The sequence below is a fragment of the Dermacentor andersoni genome, chromosome 6 (assembly GCF_023375885.2).
Source record: "Dermacentor andersoni chromosome 6, qqDerAnde1_hic_scaffold, whole genome shotgun sequence".
NCBI lineage: Eukaryota > Metazoa > Arthropoda > Arachnida > Ixodida > Ixodidae > Dermacentor > Dermacentor andersoni.
Window position 1 is genome coordinate 70241372 of NC_092819.1, and position 21221 is coordinate 70262592.

A 21221-nucleotide genomic window follows, 5' to 3' on the forward strand; every position below is an offset into this window, starting at 1 on the left:
AAGGTCAATTAGAAGCGAGAATGCAGAGGCCTCGTTATCGCCCCACTGGAAAGGGGCGTCTTTTTTCAAAAGCTCGGTTAGTGGTCGTGTTATGGCCGCGAAATTTTTCACGAAACGGCGGAAGTACGAGCAAAGGCCGATGAAGCTGCGCACATCCTTGACACACTTTGGAACAAGGAAGTGTGTAACAGCATGGATCTTACCTGGGTCCGGTTGCCCTCCGTTCGCGTCAACGAGATGTCCAAGGACGGTAATCTGGCGATGGCCGAATTGGCACTTCGATGCGTTGAGTTGCAGACCGGCTCGCCGAAAAACGTCCAGGACTGCTGAGAGGCGCTCGAGGTGCGTAGCGAATGTTGGGGAGAATACTATAACGTCGTCCAAGTAGCACAGGCACGTGGACCATTTGAAACCGTGAAAAAGGGAGTCCATCATGCGTTCAAAAGTGGCAGGAGCGTTACATAGACGGAACGGCATCACTTTGAATTGATAAAGACCGTCGGGTGTTACAAAGGCAGTCTTCTCGCGGTCGAGATCATCCACGGCAATCTGCCAATAGCCGGAGCGAAGGTCAATAGAGTAGAAATAGCGAGCACCGTGGAGGCAGTCAAGGGCGTCATCAATCCGAGGTAGGGGATACACGTCCTTTTTGGTAACCCTGTTAAGGTGCCGATAATCCACGCAAAAGCGCCATGAGCCATCCTTCTTTTTTACCAGCACAACATGTGACGCCCATGGACTACATGACGGTTCAATAATGTTCTTGGCAAGCATTTTGAGAACTTTAGTGTGAATAACTTGACGCTCAGCCAGTGATACTCGATACAGGCGGCGATGAATAGGAGGGGCATCGCCGGTATTAATGCGATGTTTAACAGCTGTTGTTTGGGCCAAAGGACGATCGTTAAAGTAAAAAATATCTTGGTACGAAATCAGAACGTGGTAGAGCGCACGAGCGGTGCTCGGACGGCCTGTCGGGTGCAATCATTTTCTGTAAGTTGCCGATGGTACAAGTTGCCGACTGCGATGGTAGAGGAGGATCGGCTGAATTGTCGTCTACTGAAATCGATGCTACAGAGTGATCCTCGAATGAGCAAAGTTGGGCCAGAGACATCCCACGTGGCAGCACTTGTGTCGTCAAGTCAAAATTGACCACTGGCAGGCAGACGCAATTCGCCGTAATAGATAAAACTGTATGAGGTACTGTGATCCCGTTTGTAAGGAGGACGTCTTGCATAGGAGCCGCGATGTAGTGACCGTCGGGGACTGGTGGGGATGACACGAAGTCAACGTAAGTCAGTGCCGAAGGTGGCAAGCGAACGAAGTCGACGGAACTGAGGCGAGTAGGGTGTTGTTCAGCGGGATCCAGAACAGGCAGGTCGAGGCGGAGAGTACTGGCGGAGCAATGGATGAGAGCAGAATGTGCGGAGAGGAAGTCTAAGCCGAGGATGATGTCGTGGGGACAGTGAGCGATTTCCGGCTGGGAGTAGCGCCCGAAGGGAGTCGGCGAATAGGAGCGACGGGGCTGGGGGGAGCGAGATTGTCGTCGTTGGGGCGAAGGCGAACGAGAATAGGGGCGGTTCGGCGGAAGAGAATCGGTGGTGGCATTATCTGAGCGGGCAGCATAGGGACGAGAAAGGCCACCTGGGGGGCGAGAGTTGGCAGTATATGTAGAGTGGTTCGGGGAACTCCAGCGACTGCGACAGTGCCGAGAAATGTGCCCAATTCGATGGCAGTGAAAACAAATTGGCTTGTCGTCTGCAGTGCGCCATTCAGAGGGGTTGCGGAAACGTGGTGGGTAAGAAGGTGCGGGACGGGGCGGAATCGAAGAAGCCGGGTGGGTATCATGGCAATGGGCCGAGCAGATGGTGTGAATACCCATGTTGGCGAACTCCTGGCGGACAACTGCCTGGATCAGGGAAACAGTGACTGCAGGTGCATTGGAGGGGCTGGAGTCGAAGGCAGCCGGATAGGCAGCCTCGATCTCACGCCGGACAATCCTGGTAACATCGCCAGTGTTGTTGGGACGAGGAGCGTCGGCACAGGACGATGTCGCTGGGTTGTTGGGCAGACGGGCAAACTGTTGGTCGATACGTCGGCTTTTAGCGAGTTCCAGGCGGTGGCACTCCTTTATAACTGCATCCACCGTCGCCACGTTGTTAAATACGAGCAAGTTGAAGGCGTCATCAGCAATGCCTTTGAGGATGTGGGAGACCTTGTCGGATTCAGTCATGTGTGTGTCAACTTTGCGGCACAGAGCCAAGACGTCCTGAATGTACGTGACGTAGGGCTCCGTTGACGTCTGCACACGACCGGAAAGCGCCTTCTGCGCGGCAAGTTGGTGACCGTAGGGGTTGCCGAACAAGTCTCGGAGCTTTTGCTTAAGCGAATCCCTACTGGTGAGCTCATCTTCGTGCGTCCGATACCAAACTCGCGTAGTGCCACCGAGGTAAAAGACTACGTTGGCGAGCATGATAGTACGGTGCCACCGGTTATTGCGGCTGACGTGACAATTACGTATGGCCAATACTGTAATTCACAAATTACAGCCGTGGAGTTCGCAAGGCAGATCCACTTGGAACGAATTTTCAAGATGACACCAGTTTCGAGATATAACTTCCCGAACGTTGCGGAGAAATGCATTGACGTTCCAGTTACTTGTGTGCTCAGTGCGAGCAACGATGTTTTGTTAACAAATTAACTGGAACGCCAATGCATTTCTCTGTAAAATTCGGTAATTTATATCTCGAAAGTGGTGTCACCTTGAAAATTCGTTCCAAGTGGATCCGCCTTGCCGACTCCACGGCTGTAATTTGTGAATTGCAGTATGGGCCATAATATATTGAGTTAAACACTTATTTAGTGAATTTTTATTAATTATTCAATTTTGCATCTGCATTTTTTGTGCAAGTATTGTCCACCGCTTCGAGTAGACCAGCTCATGAACTAGAATTGTAATATCTGCCACAGGCCACTCCTAAAGATTTTTGAAAGTGTTCGCTGAAACACCCTGCATATTTCAAAATTGGGCCTAATCCAGGGGTAAGACCTCCGGATGCATTCTCACGAACTTCTATTTGTGGAGAGTGCACAGTCCTTGATACTCCGTAGTGCTTTCAGAGTCATACTCCAATCGAATGTGGCTCGAAATTTTTTTGGCTCGACCGACGTGGGCATAAAATGACCCGGTGAGATTTACCGATCGCTTTACTATTAGTGGCAGAGCATAAACCACAAAAGAACAGCTTTTTCAGTGTTAAATCTATCCAAAGACGCAGGGTTCGACTAAGCGTCAATATGTTTGACATCAACGGGTCTTTTTATGCTTTTCTCTTTAGCCCTATAGATATACTTGGCTGTATGCCAAAAAATGGACTCGCATGCAACGCTCTCTTCCACATTGAATAATAACGTTCATGGAAGTTTCTTCAGCGCCTCAAATTCTTGAACTGATGTGAACGGAGAATGGACCGATAGATCTTCCGGTGGAAAAATTCTAGCAATTTTCACGTACTCTCTGTCAGAGTTATGCATACTCCATGCGGCGTTCTTCCAGAGCACATTTGAGGCAATCATTAAGCGCACCAGAAAGGGAAACACCGCGCCGGACCAAGTACTTTGTGTACCAGGTCTGAATTTTGCAGGCGGCTGCTTTCGCTCAGTTAATCGATTTATTAATTAAAGACAAAGTCTTTCTTGGCGAGTTACCACTTTTCCGTATCGGGTCTGTGTCTAGCCTCTTGCCGTGGGCCGATCGTGGATGTGGTGACACCTAAATATGCGTGCCAATATGTGCTACTGTGTATGTGGCCCTAGGGCCACAAGTAGCCGTGGAGTTAAGGACATAATTTACTTGATAAATCAACACCAGTAAAATTGTTCGACGGCAGTATTAGAACAGAAGACACCCAGCAGAGCAACCCGATGTTCTAACACGACGGGCGCATGACGCAGTGGGCGGAATAAAACACCCTTAAGCATTCCCCGCATGCGACCTAGCGCGTAGAAGCTCTGGTAGCGCTTTATTGCGTTGTCATTCAATATGATCACGACACGCGACATTTCTCGTCGTCGATGATTACATACGAAATATTGATTTCTTTAGTTTATATGGGTTTTCGCAAGAACATTGCTCACATTAACTGTACGTTGTTTTTTTTTTGCGTCAGAACGTGAAAGCTATGCGGCAAAATGTGTCGCTGCATGTGCCTACTCCAATCGCGCAGTCTGGTGCACAGAAGCAGCTGTATTATACGGCCTCACGTTACACAGTTTTGCTTGCTGAAACGAATTGTAGTACAGCTATGCATGCCCTACCAGCCTGTGTGTCATTGTTTCGCCACATGTTGTGTTTGGGGTAGTACCTGTCGGTGCACCGTCTCTGCAGCGAGGCACCGCTTCCCTCACACTCTGCAAATCATGAATCCGCGTGTTAATTGTCACAGCACCAGCTTAGAAGTTCCTTCGAAACTTTTATACCCCTACGCCAAGGAGGGCCTACATAAGCGTCAAGACCACTCAGTGACCCCGACGCAGCAAAAAAGTGCTGCTGTGTGTTCGACGCTCGCTGCAGCTCCACGCAGGGGGAGCCCAGACGTGACGTTACGCAAATAGGAGCCCGAGGCTAAGCGACAACACCGACATTACCCTGCACGTCAAAAGCACGAAGCGGATGCACATTGTGGCCGCGGTGATCATGCCGTGGTTCATCAACGAGAGGCCCACACAAGACAAGACTCTGTAGCTGTCGCCAATGCTCCTCGTGCTCATTGAGTTCTTTCGGCCCACGTTTTTCAGCGCACGTCACGCTACGGGTGTTTACACCATCATCATCATCATCATCATCATCATAATCATCATCAGCTTCATTTTTATCTCCACTGCAGTTCGAAGGCCTCTCTCTGCAGCCTCCAATTACTCCTGTCTAGCACTCCACCTAGTCTTCCGCCGTCCTCTACTGTGCTTCCATTCCCTTGGCGTCCATTCCGTAATGATAATGGCCCAGCGGTTATCTACACTACGCAATATATTGTCCACCCAACCTCATTTGTTTCTCTTAATGTCAACTAGAGTATCGGCTATCCCCATTTATTTGCTGATCCACACCACTCTCTTCCGGTTCCATAACTTTACGGCTAACATTTTTCGTTCCATCGCTCTTCGCGCGGCCCTTAAGTTGTTCTCGAGCTTCTTTGTTAACCTTCAAGTTTTTGCCCCATAGGCTAGCGTCGGTAGAATGTACTAATTTTGCAGTTTTCTTTTCAACGACACTTGTAAGCTACCATTCAGGACTTGCTAATGCCTGCCATACGGACTCGAACCCATTTTAATTCTTTTGTAAATTTATTTATCATGATCAGGGACCCCTGTGAGTAAGTTACCTAGATAAACGCGCTCCTCTAGACTAGACACTGACTGCGGATCCTGAATTCTTGTTTCCTTGCCAAGCTATTCGACATTATCTTTGTCATCTGTATAATATTTCCACCGCACTTTTACACTTTCGCGGTTAAGCTCCTAAGTCATTTGTTGGAATTTATTTCCAGTGAGAGGTAGAACACCCGCCTCGCGTGCAAGAGGTCCGTGGTTCGAATCCCGGTGCCGCGCAATTTTCCACCGGATTAAAAAAAAAAAAAAATCCGCGTGTTGATAAAATTGCCTAAACAGGCCTGGAGTGTGGCCTGATGCCGGTGACCAGAACCGGTAACACACTCCCTCACCAGAGCAGGATTGGCCACCCTGGTGCAGTACTTGGCCACAACCTCCTATATGAACACAACAATCAAACCCCGGCCCTCAGTCCCCAGCAGCTGCGAAGCAACTGACCACGGCGGCGGTCAGACCTGCGACGCTGCAGAGGGTGCTAAGAATCCCTGGCTCCGGACAGGCCGCCATTGGAATATGAACCTGGCAACGTTTAACGCAAGAACATTATCTAGTGAGGCGAGTCTAGCAGGGCTATTGGAAGAATTAGAGGGCAGTAAATGGGATATAATAGGGCTCAGTGAAGTTAGGAGGCCAAATGAAGCATATACAGTGTTAAGGAGCGGGCACGTCCTGTGCTACCGGGGCTTAGCGGAGAGACGAGAACTAGGAGTCGGATTCCTGATTAATAAGAATATAGCTGGTAACATACAGGAATTCTATAGCATTAACGAGAGGGTGGCATGTCTTGTTGTGAAACTTAATAAGAGGTACAAAATGAAGGTTGTACAGGTCTACGCCCCTACATCCAGTCATGATGACCAGGAAGTCGAAAGCTTCTACGAAGACGTGGAATCGGCGATGGGTAGAGTGAAAACAAAATACACTATACTGATGGGCGATTTCAATGCCAAGGTAGGCAAGAAGCATGCTGGAGACAAGGCAGTGGGGGAATATGGCATAGGCACTAGGAATAGCAGGGGGGAGGTATTAGTAGAGTTTGCAGAACAGAATAATATGAGGATAATGAATACCTTCTTCCGCAAGCGGAATAACCGAAAGTGGACATGGAGGAGCCCGAACGGCGAGACTAGAAATGAAATAGATTTCATACTCTGCGCTAGCCCTGGCATCATACAAGATGTGGACGTACTCGGTAAGGTGCGCTGCAGTGACCACAGGATGGTAAGAACTCGAATTAGCCTAGACCTGAGGAGGGAACGGAGGAAACTGGTACATAAGAAGCCGATCAATGAGTTAGCGCTAAGAGGGAAAATAGAGGAATTCCATATCAAGCTACAGAACAGGTATTCGGCTTTAAGTCACGAAGAGGACCTTAGTGTTGAAGCAATGAACGACAATCTTGTGGGCATCATTAAGGAGTGTGCAATAGAAGTCGGTGGTAACTCCGTTAGACAGGATACCAGTAAGCTATCGCAGGAGACGAAAGATCTGATCAAGAAACGCCAATGTATGAAAGCCTCTAACCCTACAGCTAGAATAGAACTGGCAGAACTTTCGAAGTTAATCAACAAGCGTAAGACAGCTGACATAAGGAAGTATAACATGGATAGAATTGAACAAGCTCTCAGGAACGGAGGAAGCCTAAAAGCAGTGAAGAAGAAACTAGGAATTGGCAAGAATCAGATGTATGCGCTAAGAGACAAAGCCGGCAATATCATTACTAATATGGATGAGATAGTTCAAGTGGCTGAGGAGTTCTATAGAGATTTATACAGTACGAGTGGCACCCATGATGATAATGGAAGAGAGAATAATCTAGAGGAATTCGATATCCCAGAAGTAACGCCGGAAGAAGTAAAGAAAGCCTTGGGAGCTATACAAAGGGGGAAGGCAGCTGGGGAGGATCAGGTAACAGGAGATTTGCTGAAGGATGGTGGGCAGATTGTTCTAGAAAAACTGGCCACCCTGTATACACAATGCCTCAAGACCTCGAGCGTACCGGAATCTTGGAAGAACGCTAACATAATCCTAATCCATAAGAAAGGCGACGCCAAAGACTTGAAAAATTATAGACCGATCAGCTTACTGTCCGTTGCCTACAAAGTATTTACTAAGGTAATTGCAAATAGAATCCGGAACACCTTAGACTTCCGTCAACCAAAGGACCAGGCAGGATTCCGTAAAGGCTACTCAACAATAGATCATATTCACACTATCAATCAGGTGATAGAGAAATGTGCGGAATATAACCAACCATTATATATAGCTTTCATTGATTACGAGAAAGCGTTTGATTCAGTCGAAACCTCAGCAGTCATGGAGGCATTGCGGAATCAGGGTGTAGACGAGCCGTATGTAAAAATACTGAAAGATATCTATAGCGGCTCCACAGCCACTGTACTCCTCCATAAAGAAAGCAACAAAATCCCAATAAAGAAAGGCGTCAGGCAGGGAGATACGATCTCTCCAATGCTATTCACAGCGTGTTTACAGGAGGTATTCAGAGACCTGGATTGGGAAGAATTGGGGATAAGAGTAAATGGAGAATACCTTAGTAACTTGCGCTTCGCTGATGATATTGCCTTGCTTAGTAACTCAGGGGACCAACTGCAATGCATGCTCACTGATCTGGAGAGGCAGAGCAGAAGGGTGGGACTAAAAATGAATCTGCAGAAAACTAAAGTAATGTTTAACAGTCTCGGAAGGGAACAGCAGTTTACGATAGGTAGCAAGGCACTGGAAGTGGTAAGAGAATACATCTACTTAGGACAGGTAGTGACTGCTGATCCAGATCATGAGAGTGAAGTAATCAGAAGAATAAGAATGGGCTGGGGTGCGTTTGGCAGGCATTCGCAGATCATGAACAGCAGGTTGCCATTATCCCTCAAGAGAAAAGTGTACAACAGCTGTGTCTTACCAGTACTCACATACGGGGCAGAAACCTGGAGGCTTACGAAAAGGGTTCTACTTAAATTGAGGACGACGCAACGAGCTATGGAAAGAAGAATGATAGGTGTAACGTTAAGGGATAAGAAAAGAGCAGATTGGGTGAGGGAACAAACGCGCGTTAATGACATCTTAGTTGAAATCAAGAAAAAGAAATGGGCATGGGCAGGACATGTAATGAGGAGGGAAGATAACCGATGGTCATTAAGGGTTACGGACTGGATTCCGAGGGAAGGGAAGCGTAGCAGGGGGAGACAGAAAGTTAGGTGGGCAGATGAGATTAGGAAGTTTGGAGGGTGAACATGGCCACAATTAGTACATGACCGGGGTAGTTGGAGAAGTATGGGAGAGGCCTTTGCCCTGCAGTGGGCGTAATCAGGCTGATGATGATGATGATTTCCAGTGTTGGGGGGGGGGCAGAATAGGAAAATGTCAGCTGCTAACAGACGGCTGCTGAGATATTGGCCGTTCGTTTTCATTCATAAACCTTCCCCGTCTAATAGCTTGAATGCTTCTTCTAAGCATGCAGTGAATACTACAGGAGAGATTGTGTCTCCTTTCCTCGCCCCTTGCTTCGTAAGTAACTTTCTACTTTTCTTATGAGTAAACAAAGTAGGTATGGAATCTTTGTAGATTTTCCCCAAGATATTCATGTATGCCTCCAGTTCTCTTTGATTACGAAATCCCACTATGACTGCTGGCATCCCAATTGAACCAAACGCTTTTTAGAATCTATGGAAGCCATATAGAGAGGTTGATTGTAGTCCGCAATGTAGTATTGGTGACATGGATGTGACCGATTGTAGAATATCCTTTCCTGAAGCCAGCCTGTTCTCTTGGTTTATTGAAGGCTTGTGTTGCCCTGACTCTAGGAGAAATTATTTTGTGAGTGATACAACACTTAAACCAAGATAAACGGTCTATAATTATTCAATTTTTTAGTGTCTATCTTCTAATGAATTAGTATAATATAAGCATTCGTCCTGTTCTCTGGTAAACTTTAAGTCATGAAGCACCGCTTAAAAGGGCCGCACGCTTTTCAAGTATCATTTCACCTCCATCTTTGATTAAATCGTCCTTTATTCCATCTCTTCCTCTCGCTTTCCCCCGGGGGGATATCTTGCGATGCCCTTGTAACTTCATCGACAGTTATATAAGGAGCCTATGTGTCCTGTTCATAACTACTTCGTATGTAAGTAGCATGGCTCCTGTGGCCACTGTAAAGCTCTGTACAGAATACTTTTGCTGCTGTTACACTGTCATCAAAATTGCTGAGGACATTACCCTGCTCACCTTTCAGTGCATGCATCTTCCCTTGCCCTACGCCAAATTTTATTCCCACTGATTTCATGCTCTGGTAATCTTTTTACAGCTTCCTCGATCTTTGCCATGCTGTAATTTGAAAACCCTTACATAGTGTAAGGGTGTAAGGAAGAGTGTGAGGGCTACAGCGTTTACATAGTGAGTTTATGTTTACTGCAATTGAAAGTGCCAGAAAAGCTTGAAACGTTGGTGCCTGTAATTTTCTAACATTTTGCTCTCTAGTATAATTATTATGAATTGTGACTCTTTTGAAGAAAGAAGTCAATAAAGATGTTCAACAGCCGGATTCCCACAGATGACATTTAGCACGGAAGGCTGATACTGTAATCGTTACGCCACGGACGCTTTTCTCCTGCAACAGCGTGCCTCATAGTCGGATCGTAGTTGTGACATATTGAATGGCGGTCATTATTCAAAACCATGTAATCAAAATGTGAGCCGAGCACAAAGATAACGAAGTAAACAAAATTCAGTCCGACGCTGCGCCTACTCCCCTCACGCGAGGAATGGCGCGATAAAGTGTGGTGAACAGTGTTGTCCCTCTTATCTACCCCGCCAACGGTCGCTCAGGAAGGCATTGTCTTTCATTGATTTCAAATGGAGGTTCAATCACCCACCTGCGATTTTCATTTATAAACCATGAGGCCCCGAAGGGCATTGCATATAAGGGGCAGGGGGGCAGGTAGCAAAGAACAATCATTTGATGAGGGATACATTTTTGGAAGAAACGCTTGACTGGTTTGAAGAAAAGGAGCGCTGCAAAGATGTGGACTGAAAGAGCTTCTTTTTATCCAAGTCTTTGTAGCGCTGTTTCTCTTCAAATATGTTAAGCCAACTAGCCCACATCGAGCTGATGCCGCTTGACTGGTGTCATTGTTTGCTTCTCTGCTCTGTCTAGGAAAGGCATTGTGAGCATAGTCTGTAACATATTTCTATCAGTTCACACCGAAATCACCGCTGCCTTACTTCCTCTTACCACGCAAAACCATCGTTGCCCTGATCTAGTATTACACTAGATTATTTTAGCTGACCCACAACGCTTATTTTCACATTGAATTATTTCCTTTCCACGGTACATGTGGCATAGAAGAAATGGGATAAAATCAGTTAAGGCGTACAAATTTGGAGTATCGCCAACAACTGACCCCCCAAAACCTGGTCTTATTTTGTCACAACCAATATGCACATGTCAAGCAATTGTTACACGTTTATTTAATGACATAATCATCTTTGCTCGTACGCCTTCGCAGGGTATGCCCGATGTAGAGAAACCATTCATTTAGCGATCAATACACATTACAATTCGCGCTATTTGAGTAATTAGCGTGTGCCTCTCCACACGCCCCTGTTTTTTTTTATTAAGCGCAAAATTATATATTTTTGGCAGTAGTTGTTACTAGGGCAGTGTATCCTAATGTATCTTTCTGTAATGTATCCTAATGCTATAACTTCTAATGTATACGCCGAATTAGTGGCTATGCATTAAAAAATGTGTATTTACGAATATGAGCTTCTAGAATAGACCTTACTTGAACAATGTCTAACACGTAAAAAAAGCAGAATTAGGCTATTCGCCGCACTGTGTAGTAATTTGTCCATGCTGTGAAGGTAATCCTCGTAGTGTAGTTTTTCGGAAGCTAAAAAACAAATGGCGCATATTTCATTCACTGTAGATTCAATGTTGTGCGAAGCATTTGGTAGGCTGTTGGCTATCCGGCGTCACTTGAGGTTCTGCCGATTGTGAACACATGGAGCAACGCCTTTGTGAAAGGCTGGCGGTGTGGGCGCGACGACACCATGAAGGTGTCGTTGATCGTGTTGCGTGCACTGCAATCTCCAGCGAACCAATGTCACGACCTGTTATTTTTTTTGTCATTGCCAATCTATAAAGCGGTGCAATATCAAAGAGTCTCAAAGTGTCAGCTGCCAATAGTGAAGAAAGGAGAAACATCTCAGATTGTCGCTTTCAATGAAAAAAAAAGAAAAAAAATGTTGCAATGGGGTGTGCACGTAAAAGGCCGTGGTAAAATTGACTATTATTAGCGTATATTACTTCTGCACCTAGGCTAAAACCTGGCAGGCCCACAGATGATCTCGCTTTTTTGCAAAAGTTGTACCTATGCGACTTGACGCCGTGCTGATAATCTTAAAGCACTGGTAGGGGTTTGCATAAGAGAAACAGTCAATAATTTTAACAATATGCTCAAGCTTGCATAAAACCTTGTGATTGGTGAAAGGTACTGTCTTTTTTACTTGAACTTGTTAGGAGAAAAATACGTCTCACGGCTTAACGGGCACAGCAACCGTGAACTTGTGCTTGATGACCTAGAGTCGCAGTGCAACATTGGACACATACTTCAGCAAAGGTGTATATGTCTACTCCAAACGCATGCGCGAAAAATGAAGAGAAACAGGCGCGTGATTGGCTGCTCCAGTTGTGACATCGTTACTCTACGAAATGGGTAGGCCCCGCGTCATACGTACTCCTGAGGAGCGGGCACCTTTCGATCAGCAATGCTGCTAGCAAAACGGGGACCGAGCTCGTCTAAACCGTGCCGGTACTGCAGCCCAGGAACAAGAACAGAGTCGCGCAGCATAGCGCAAGCAGCAACTGCGTACCGAGGATTGGATAGCCTACAAAGCCACCGTTTAATGAACCATTGGGAATAACATAGTGATAAGCATCGGGGCCGCACGTTTCAGCTTCGCTGGTTAATCATCTATAGGGAGCGTTAGGGTGGTGATATTATATTATTTTTAATGATAGCTTCTGCTGAGCCATCGCTCCAAGAATGTGATCCAACAAGATCGCCTAGATCGCACACACCCAAGCTACGTAGAATATAGTGGCGTATGACAGAAGGGAACGCATGCGACGTCACAGGGAAACTCCCACTCACGACATTAGAGCATTCAGCGCGACGGCTGCTCTGAGGATCTATAACACACACACACAAAATTCAGGTAGTACCTAAAGAATGCTTCGCATTCGAAGAGCGCCATAATGATTGGGACATGAAGGATACAAAAATAGAACTTGATTGCTTACCTCTATTGATGTGTGCTCCCATTAACCAATCTAATATATGACATCTTACCCGCCGTGGTTGCTCAGTGGCTATGGTGTTAGGCTGCTGAGCACGAGGTCGCGGGATCGAATCCTGGCCACGGCGGCCGCATTTCGATGGGGGCGAAATGCGAAAACACCCGTGTACTTAGATTTAGGTGCACGTTAACGAACCCCAGGTGGTCAAAATTTCCGGAGTCCCCCACTACGGCGTGCCTCATAATCAGAAAGTGGTTTTGGCACGTAAAACCCCATATATTATTATTATATGACATCTTACTAAAAAACACACTTCGCTAACGTGGATATTTCGTTTCGCGTGACCTCCTTTACCACGTGAACACAAAAGTGTATAATTTACTCGCGGTAAACCAGATAGTCTGTACAAAGAACTTCAAGCGTATCTTGTATGCATTCCGTTGCAATGAACATAAATGCTGTTATTGTTCCGTGAATTTCATCATATATGGCTGATAGCGTTGCAGTGTGAGCGGCGCCATGCTAAACGAAGGCTGCTCGCATGGTAATAATACCTCACTTCGTAGCAGTACACCGAGTAAAGTTGCGACAGACTACGGGTTTGACTCGTGCGATGAAAATATTTCTTCAGTTGTACCAAGCTCAATTTTGGATTTATAAGATACACGTTATAAAAAAGCTCATTTCATAAGTCACAGATATATCATTTAGTTAAGAGAGTGTTTCTGCACTTTCAAATAAGTAAACACTGACGGAACTGCGACACAATTCTCGACTCCTCTTTTGGACGCTGGCAATGCCAGCAAGTTAACCGACTGTTTCATTTGTGTTCACCGGGACTTAGAACTAAGCTTCCTGATATCCTCGATACAAGATCCTCAACGTACATGGCGACCACTTCCAGTTAAATGACCATGACAAAATGTTAGTTGAACTCACCCGCGATTGCAGCGGAATAGTTGCAGTGCGCTGCGCTGCAGCTTCAAACAGCATTATAGCAATGGTAACTGGCAATTAGAATTCTTCACAGTCAAGGACGGTTCAGTAGTGAAATATGCCTCGGGAAAAATGACTTACCGTTTTGCGAGGCGAAATCGAGATGTCGCGACGTAGTCGCATGGTCCTCCGCACTCTGCTGAGGAACACTGTCGGCTTTCGCAGCTCTGCGAAGATGGAACGAACGCCACATCTACGCTCTGCGCCTATTCCTGCATAGCAGCGTCGCTTACCTAAGTTTCATTACTCAAGTCAGCATTTACTCTTTTTTTTTCTGGGGCGAGGGGGGGCACTACAGGTTCGCGCCTGTTTTAGCAGTATCTTTCGACCTTGCTCGATCCAATTTTAACCTCTCTGCTCACTACAAGAGTAAAGCGTCAGCTGTGACTTCTAATGTCTCAAAAAAGCACGTGCCATTGCCTATCACTCTCACCAATTCGTCCCGGTAACATCGTCCATTTGAAACAAACAATTTGCTCCGTTGCATTGAGATCAGATATATTCTGTGGAATTCGTTATGTCCCTTTATAGAAAATTTTTTTTATACGGCATGTATGATACAATAAAGAGAGCTACACAACGTCAATTAGGATAAAAAACATATAAACAGGCAAGTGTTTATACATCAGACAAAACGTGATAAACGCCTGGAGTAGCTATATAAATGTACAGTAACATGATTATATTATTGGTACGTGTAGTCGCCTGTGCAATTCCGAGAGCTCGCGTTGGAATCTTACGGGAAAATATCTTTCCATTGTTGAGGCCTCCTAGTGCGTCTTTTTGCAAAGGCGATTGAAAAGTGTGTTCAAGTGTTCTGACAGAGACATTCCCCATACAAACAATGCAGACTTTAGTATTGCAAATACCAACTGATAACACTTGTTACAAGCTCACCTCAGAATGGTGAAATGTTCAGGGAACTAAAGATAAATACATTTCGCCAACGTCGCATGAAATTTGAGTATATTACTATATTTAAAAAAAATTGCACCGCTTCTATGTATGTAAATGTATCATAGAGCACCGACGATTGCAGAGGTATTACGTCTTTATTGTGCGATGCTGCTGCTGTTGCACTAAATTAGTCCAGAGCCACAGGAATCGCTGAGGTCTACCATCTTATTTTGGTTAAAATGAAACAATGAAAAGCACTTACCGGATGGTTACAATTGTAACACAAACGCTTAAGCCCTAACTGTAGTGCGGGCCTTAAAGAAGTTTTTCCCCGATATTTACGTCGCACAATCCCCTGCGGTCGCTCCTTCGTCGTCACTCAGTCTTAGTTATCCCGTTGTATACTCATGTCGCTCTTCTACCGCTGTCGTACCGTCATAATTATTTCCAAAATGCAACCAATTTTATCGTGCCGCATCGTCATACCATTTTTGCAACTTCATTATATCTCAGTCATGATGTCGTCATTAAACAGTGATTATTCCGTCATTCCCCTGTTGTCATTTAGAAGTGAGCATGCCGCGGTTGCATGAGATCGTTAACATTGTGTCGTCGTCAGACAGATGGTGTCTTGCATTCGTTGTCGCGCTGTCGCCGCCATGCTGCCGTGGTCATATCATCGTCGTCATTTCAGCTAAATAATTATCGTCGTACTGCTGTCCTCATATCAGTGACATGGTATCATTGTCGTCCGGCTGTTGTCACTCCACTGTCATAATTTAAGGAAGGCTATTCATTGCAGTCAAGCCAGCGTCGTTATGCCACCGTTGTCTTTGCATTGGTCTAGTCCCTTGGTCATTCCACCGCCACTGTATCGGTGTCATACAGTCGTCGCAATGAGGCCATGCTCGTGGGCGACCTCGGCAAGCGAGTACGATAAAAACTGGGACGATATCGGAGTATGTGGCACATAGCCGAAGCAACGACGCCCTGAGAATTATGACTATACGTGTTAAATACACGTGACTTTAGGAATGCGGTCTGTCGCTACATCGCTCGAATGCTGTTTGCATTACCGTTGACCGTCATTATCAGCTCAGTTCTGCCGTAATTTTTTTCTAGTGGGTAGCGATGTCCCCGGCACTGGTGCTCGTCTTCTTGTGGGGGTTCTCATCTCGAAAGGGCGCTCAATAGAAATTTAATGTGAGAGACGTCATCTCTGGGCGCCTCTTGTCCAACCACAGACGGCCTTGTTGAAGAGCATCCGCTGCGGCTGTGGGAGGCAAGTGCTGCCGCTGGTACCTACCAGTAAATTGGTAGAAGCGCGCTCACGGCTTAGTGTTTGGCCATTATGGATCCTTTGTGCTTGGAAACTGATGTCCTTGTAATTACGTTTTCCATGTCTATTTGTTTGTTCGGTCAGTTTTCTTTGTAAATAATTAGGATACAGCAAACACAGGTCCTTTAACTCTGCAAATAACATCGGTGTTAGTTTAAAAAAATTAAATTATGGGGTTTTACGTGCCAAAACCACTTTCTGATTATGAGGCACGCCATAGTGGAGGACTCCGGAAATTTCGACGACCTGGGGATCATTAACGTGCACTTAATCTAACTACACGGGTGTTTTCGCATTTCGCCCTCATCGATATGCGGCCGCCGTGACCGGCGTTAGTTTTGTGGATATGTAACATACGTACGTCATATTTATTTCCCCAATATTTCAGGTAATGGAAAGCTTCGCTTATGCTGTGGCTATTATTGACTTCAGTCACGACAGTACACTTCAATGCTGGTCAGCGAAGCGAACAGAAATTGACCGAGAAGCACGAACAGCAACATATGCTCTCGCTTTTCCATCAACTGGGTACGTCTTTCTTTTGTGCAAGGCATTAACAAAACTGGGCACGTTAGTAGTGAGGAGTCTTGCAGTCCAGAGAAAAAGAGCTAAACACAATGTGAGGGTGCTTTAACTGCACCGCTGCGCTCTGTGATGGTGACGCGTTGGGGATCAATACCTCTCATAGCACACGCACGACATTCGTTACCTGGCAGCTTGCCCTTTTGCGAGGTTAGATGGTGCATGCGGAAAAAGTTGTGACTAATAGTTGCAGCTTCCGAAGTCGCCAAGAACAGCATTGCAAGCCATCTAAGAATGGCTATGTTCACGTTGTCAGTCAATGAGAGCAGAAAAATAGCCATAGAGAGACACAGAGAAAATCGCCAAAAAAGAGACATACACCAGCAAAACTGGTGTATGTCTCTTGCTACCCCGTCAATGTGACGTCAGGGAAAAGGCTCATACTTTTAAACAAAACAGTAACCAGGGTGAATGCTTACTGGTTCAAGTTTTAAGAATAGCACTGTGCCTGACATGGCGCGAATGAAAGAGACAATACGATGGACGAAACAACGACATTATTATGGCATTTATTAGGTGAACGCTTATACATGTCACGTGGTATCCGCACCAGTCACTGTCAAAGGAAGTAAAAAGAGAAAAATGAACAAAAACAATAAACATGATTCTTGTAGCACGCACTGCGACAGCCGCACGCTTCTGTTTCCTTTTTTTTTTCTCTTCTCACTGCAATGACACGTACGGTTAGCATGTGACATATGTAAACGGTCATCTACTAAAATTTCTGACTGCAATGTCAGCGCTTTGTGCGTCGTTTTGTTTCTCTGTTCCTCAACATTTACAGCGCTACTCTTAAGACATGAAGCAGTAAAAACTCGCCAAGCTTACAATTTCGTAGTACGTGTTGCTGGACTAGTCGGTTCATAATAAACAATTTGAGACGATAAGACCTATCGCCATTTAGCGCTAAATGAAAGTAAACACGTACATGGAATTCACGCAACGTGGGAATAGACCTACGCAAACCCTTTTTTGATGTTTGAGTAGATAGACGACGCTTAGCGGGGAGGTTGGCGCTACCCTTAAAGCATGAGCCCGTGCATTTGTGGAAGGCGGCATCCTCATGGCCATGCTGTCTGTACAAAAGCAAGTCGATGCATTTACACTAATCAAATCTGGCGACTTCATATAGCCCCGACAGTAATCTCGAACACTTACATATGGCAGAACTTTGGAAAAAGAAGTTGAAAACGTTGCCTAATTATCCACAGCTACTGTGATAACATTTGTGTGAGCAGAGTGTGAATTTCAGAAGGATAGCTATAGTAAATTATGTCTGTTTGTTTGTCTAAAGCAGCAATGGCAAATATAACATCAAATCTTTGGAATTAAAGTTCGCTTTCGATATTTACCCGTGTTTTTACGTTTACAAAAGGCCACAGCAGAAAGAGTGTTTGCAAGACGAATACATCTTCAACAGTGACAACATCGTGTGGATGAACAATGTAAGGCTAGGTGCTTCAACAGTTCAGTGTTGTGATTCATAAATAACTGTTTCTGCATGACGCGAGACAACTAAAAATTGTAGTTGTGATTGTGTTCTGTTCTGGCCGTCTGTAATTTTTTTTTTCATTTGCAGAGAAACCATACCATTTCATGTTAAAGCTGAAGAAAATTCTCCAGCGTTCACATACACACTCCATAACGGTGAGTTGTGCCAAATTTCTGCACACGTAATAATGCGGACTTGTCTACAAAATTTCTTATATTTGGGCACCTAATTTCATAGGTTTCTATAGGGCTCCAATTTCTTTTCAAACAGAGTAGAGGAGATGGACGTGATCTTCTGAGGGGTGGTCTTAGTATTCATTAAATCGCAGAGCACATTAGGTATCAAATAATTCAATAAACATATTCAAATGACTGCTCAAATATAATACTAGTGTGTGACATATTGTAGTCGGACACTAAATACTGCTCATTGCTCGAAATGCGTCACATTAGGATTCTTAAGATAGGAAAATTCCTTCAGCTTCTCTCAACAAACTCTGAGAGTTTTCTAGAGCTCATCGGTGAAGATACTGAAGGCCCTTGCAATTTCTTTTGTTACCTGTGGTTACCTCGCTAACCTTACTCAGCCAGACATCTTGTACTAGGATGGAGAGGTGGGATTGTTTGATATGTTATTCCGGAAAAAAGAACTTAGATTACAGGGAAGACGAGGGACAAAGGAAGTGACGCATAGAACCAAACGCTTGGGTTGTGTGTTGCTTTTTTTCGTCCCTCTAGTATGTCATCATCAGCCTAGTTACGCCCACTGCAGGGCAAAGGCCTCTCCCATACTTCTCCAACTACCCCGGTCATGTACTAATTGTGGCCATGTTGCCCTGCAAACGTCTTAATGTCATCTGCCCACCTAACTTTCTGCCGCCCCCTGCTACGCTTCCCTTCCCTTGGAATCCAGTCCGTAGCTCTTAGTGACCATCGGTTATCTTCCCTCCTCATTACATGTCCGGCCCATGCCCATTTCTTTTTCTTGATTTCAACTAAGATGTCGTTTACCCGCGTTTGTTGCCTCACCCAATCTGCTCTTTTCTTATCCCTTAGCGTTACACCCATCATTCTTCTTTCCATAGCTCGTTGCGTCGTCCTCAATTTCAGCAGAACCCTTTTCGTAAGCCTCCAGGTTTCTGCCCCATATGTGAGTACTGGTAACACACAGCTGTTGTACACTTTCCTTTTGAGGGATAGTGGCAACCTACTGTTCATGATTTGAGAATGCCTGCCAAACGCACCCCAACCCATTCTTATTCTTCTGGTTATTTCAGTCTCATGATCCGGATCCGTGGTCACTACCTGCCCTAAGTAGATGTATTCCCTTACCACTTCCAGTGTTTCGCTACCTATCGTACACTGCTGTTCTCTTCCGAGACTGTTAAACAGTACTTTAGTTTTCTGCAGATTAATTTTCAGACCCACCCTTCTGCTTTGCCTCTCCAGGTCAGTGAGCATGCATTGCAATTGGTCTCCTGAGTTACTAAGCAAGGCAATATCATCAGCGAATCGCAAGTTGCTAAGGTATTCTCCATCAACTTTTATCCCCAATTCTTCCCACTCCAGGCCTCTGAATACCTCCTGTAAACATGCTGTGAATAGCATTGGAGATATCGTATCTCCCTGTCTGACGCCTTTCTTTATAGGGATTTTGTTGCTTTCTTTGTGGAGGACTATGGTGGCTGTGGAGCCGCTATAGATATCTTCCAGTATCTTTACATATGCCTCATCTACACCCTGATTCCGTAATGCCTCCATGACTGCTGAGGTTTCGACTGAATCAAACGCTTTCTCGTAATCAATGAAAGCTATATATAAGGGTTGGTTATATTCTGCACATTTCTCTATCACTTGATTGATAGTGTGAATATGGTCTATTGTTGAGTAGCCTTTACGGAATCCTGCCTGGTCCTTTGGTTGACAGAAGTCTAAGGTGTTCCTGATTCTATTTGCGATTACCTTAGTAAATACTTTGTAGGCAACGGATAGTAAGCTGATCGGTCTATAATTTTTCAAGTCTTTGGCGTCCCCTTTCTTATGGATTAGGATTATGTTAGCGTTCTTCCAAGATTCCGGTACGCTCGAGGTTATGAGGCATTGCGTATACAGGGTGGCCAGTTTCTCTAGAACAATCTGACCACCATCCTTCAACAAATCTGCTGTTACCTGATCCTCCCCAGCTGCCTTCGCCCTTTGCATAGCTCCTAAGGCTTTCTTTACTTCTTCTGGCGTTACCTGTGGGATTTCGAATTCCTCTAGGCTATTCTCTCTTCCACTATCGTCGTGGGTGCCACTGGTACTGTATAAATCTCTATAGAACTCCTCAGCCACTTGGACTATCTCATCCATATTAGTAACGATATTGCCGGCTTTGTCTCTTAACGCACACATCTGATTCTTGCCTATTCCTAGTTTCTTCTTTACTGCTTTTAGGCTTCTTCCGTTCCTGAGAGCCTGTTCAATTCTATCCATATTATAGTTCCTTATGTCCGCTGTCTTACGCTTGTTGATTAACTTGTTGATTAACGCTTGTTAATTAAGTTCTGCCAGTTCTATTCTAGCTGTAGGGTTAGAGGCTTTCATACATTGGCGTTTCTTGATCAGATCTTTCGTCTCCTGCGATAGCTTACTGGTTTCCTGTTTAACGGCGTTACCACCGACTTCTATTGCGCACTCTTTAATGATGCCCATGAGGTTGTCGTTCATTGCTTCAACACTAAGGTCCTCTTCCTGAGTTAAAGCCGAATACCTGTTCTGTAGTTTGATCCGGAATTCCTCTAGTTTCCCTCTTACCGCTAACTCATTGATTGGCTTCTTGTGTACCAGTTTCTTTCGTTCCCTCCTCAAGTCTAGGCTAATTCGAGTTCTTACCATCCTGTGGTCACTGCAGCGTACCTTGCCGAGCACGTCTACATCTTGAATGATGCCAGGGTTCGCGCGAACCCTGGCTAGTATGTACTGCTCCCTAAATCATGTACTCTTGTGCATTCGCCGATTCATGGTGGATTGCTTTGTCATGTGTGGAGATACTTTCTCTTAAAATTTTTACAGCTGCAGTATAACGAATGCTTTAGCTTCTATTAAAAATCAGCTTACAACTAATCTGCATCGAATTAAATACTGCTACACTATTATAGATAAATCTGTTTTAGATAATGCTTCGAGATTACGGTTTTATGCATCGTGTAAAATAATATTGGAATGTTTTAT

The 21221-nt window shown here is 45.2% G+C and overlaps 1 protein-coding gene across 1 annotated transcript in view; it reads left to right on the plus strand.

Moving 5' to 3' along the window:
* The window catches only part of LOC129382364 (uncharacterized), a 37285-nt gene that overhangs the window by 2386 nt on the left and 13678 nt on the right, over positions 1 to 21221 (plus strand). The window contains exons 2-3 of the mRNA XM_055066247.2: positions 16324 to 16463; positions 18097 to 18164. Coding sequence (XP_054922222.1) covers positions 16324 to 16463; positions 18097 to 18164 — 208 coding nt within the window. The remainder of the gene's footprint in view (positions 1 to 16323; positions 16464 to 18096; positions 18165 to 21221) is intronic.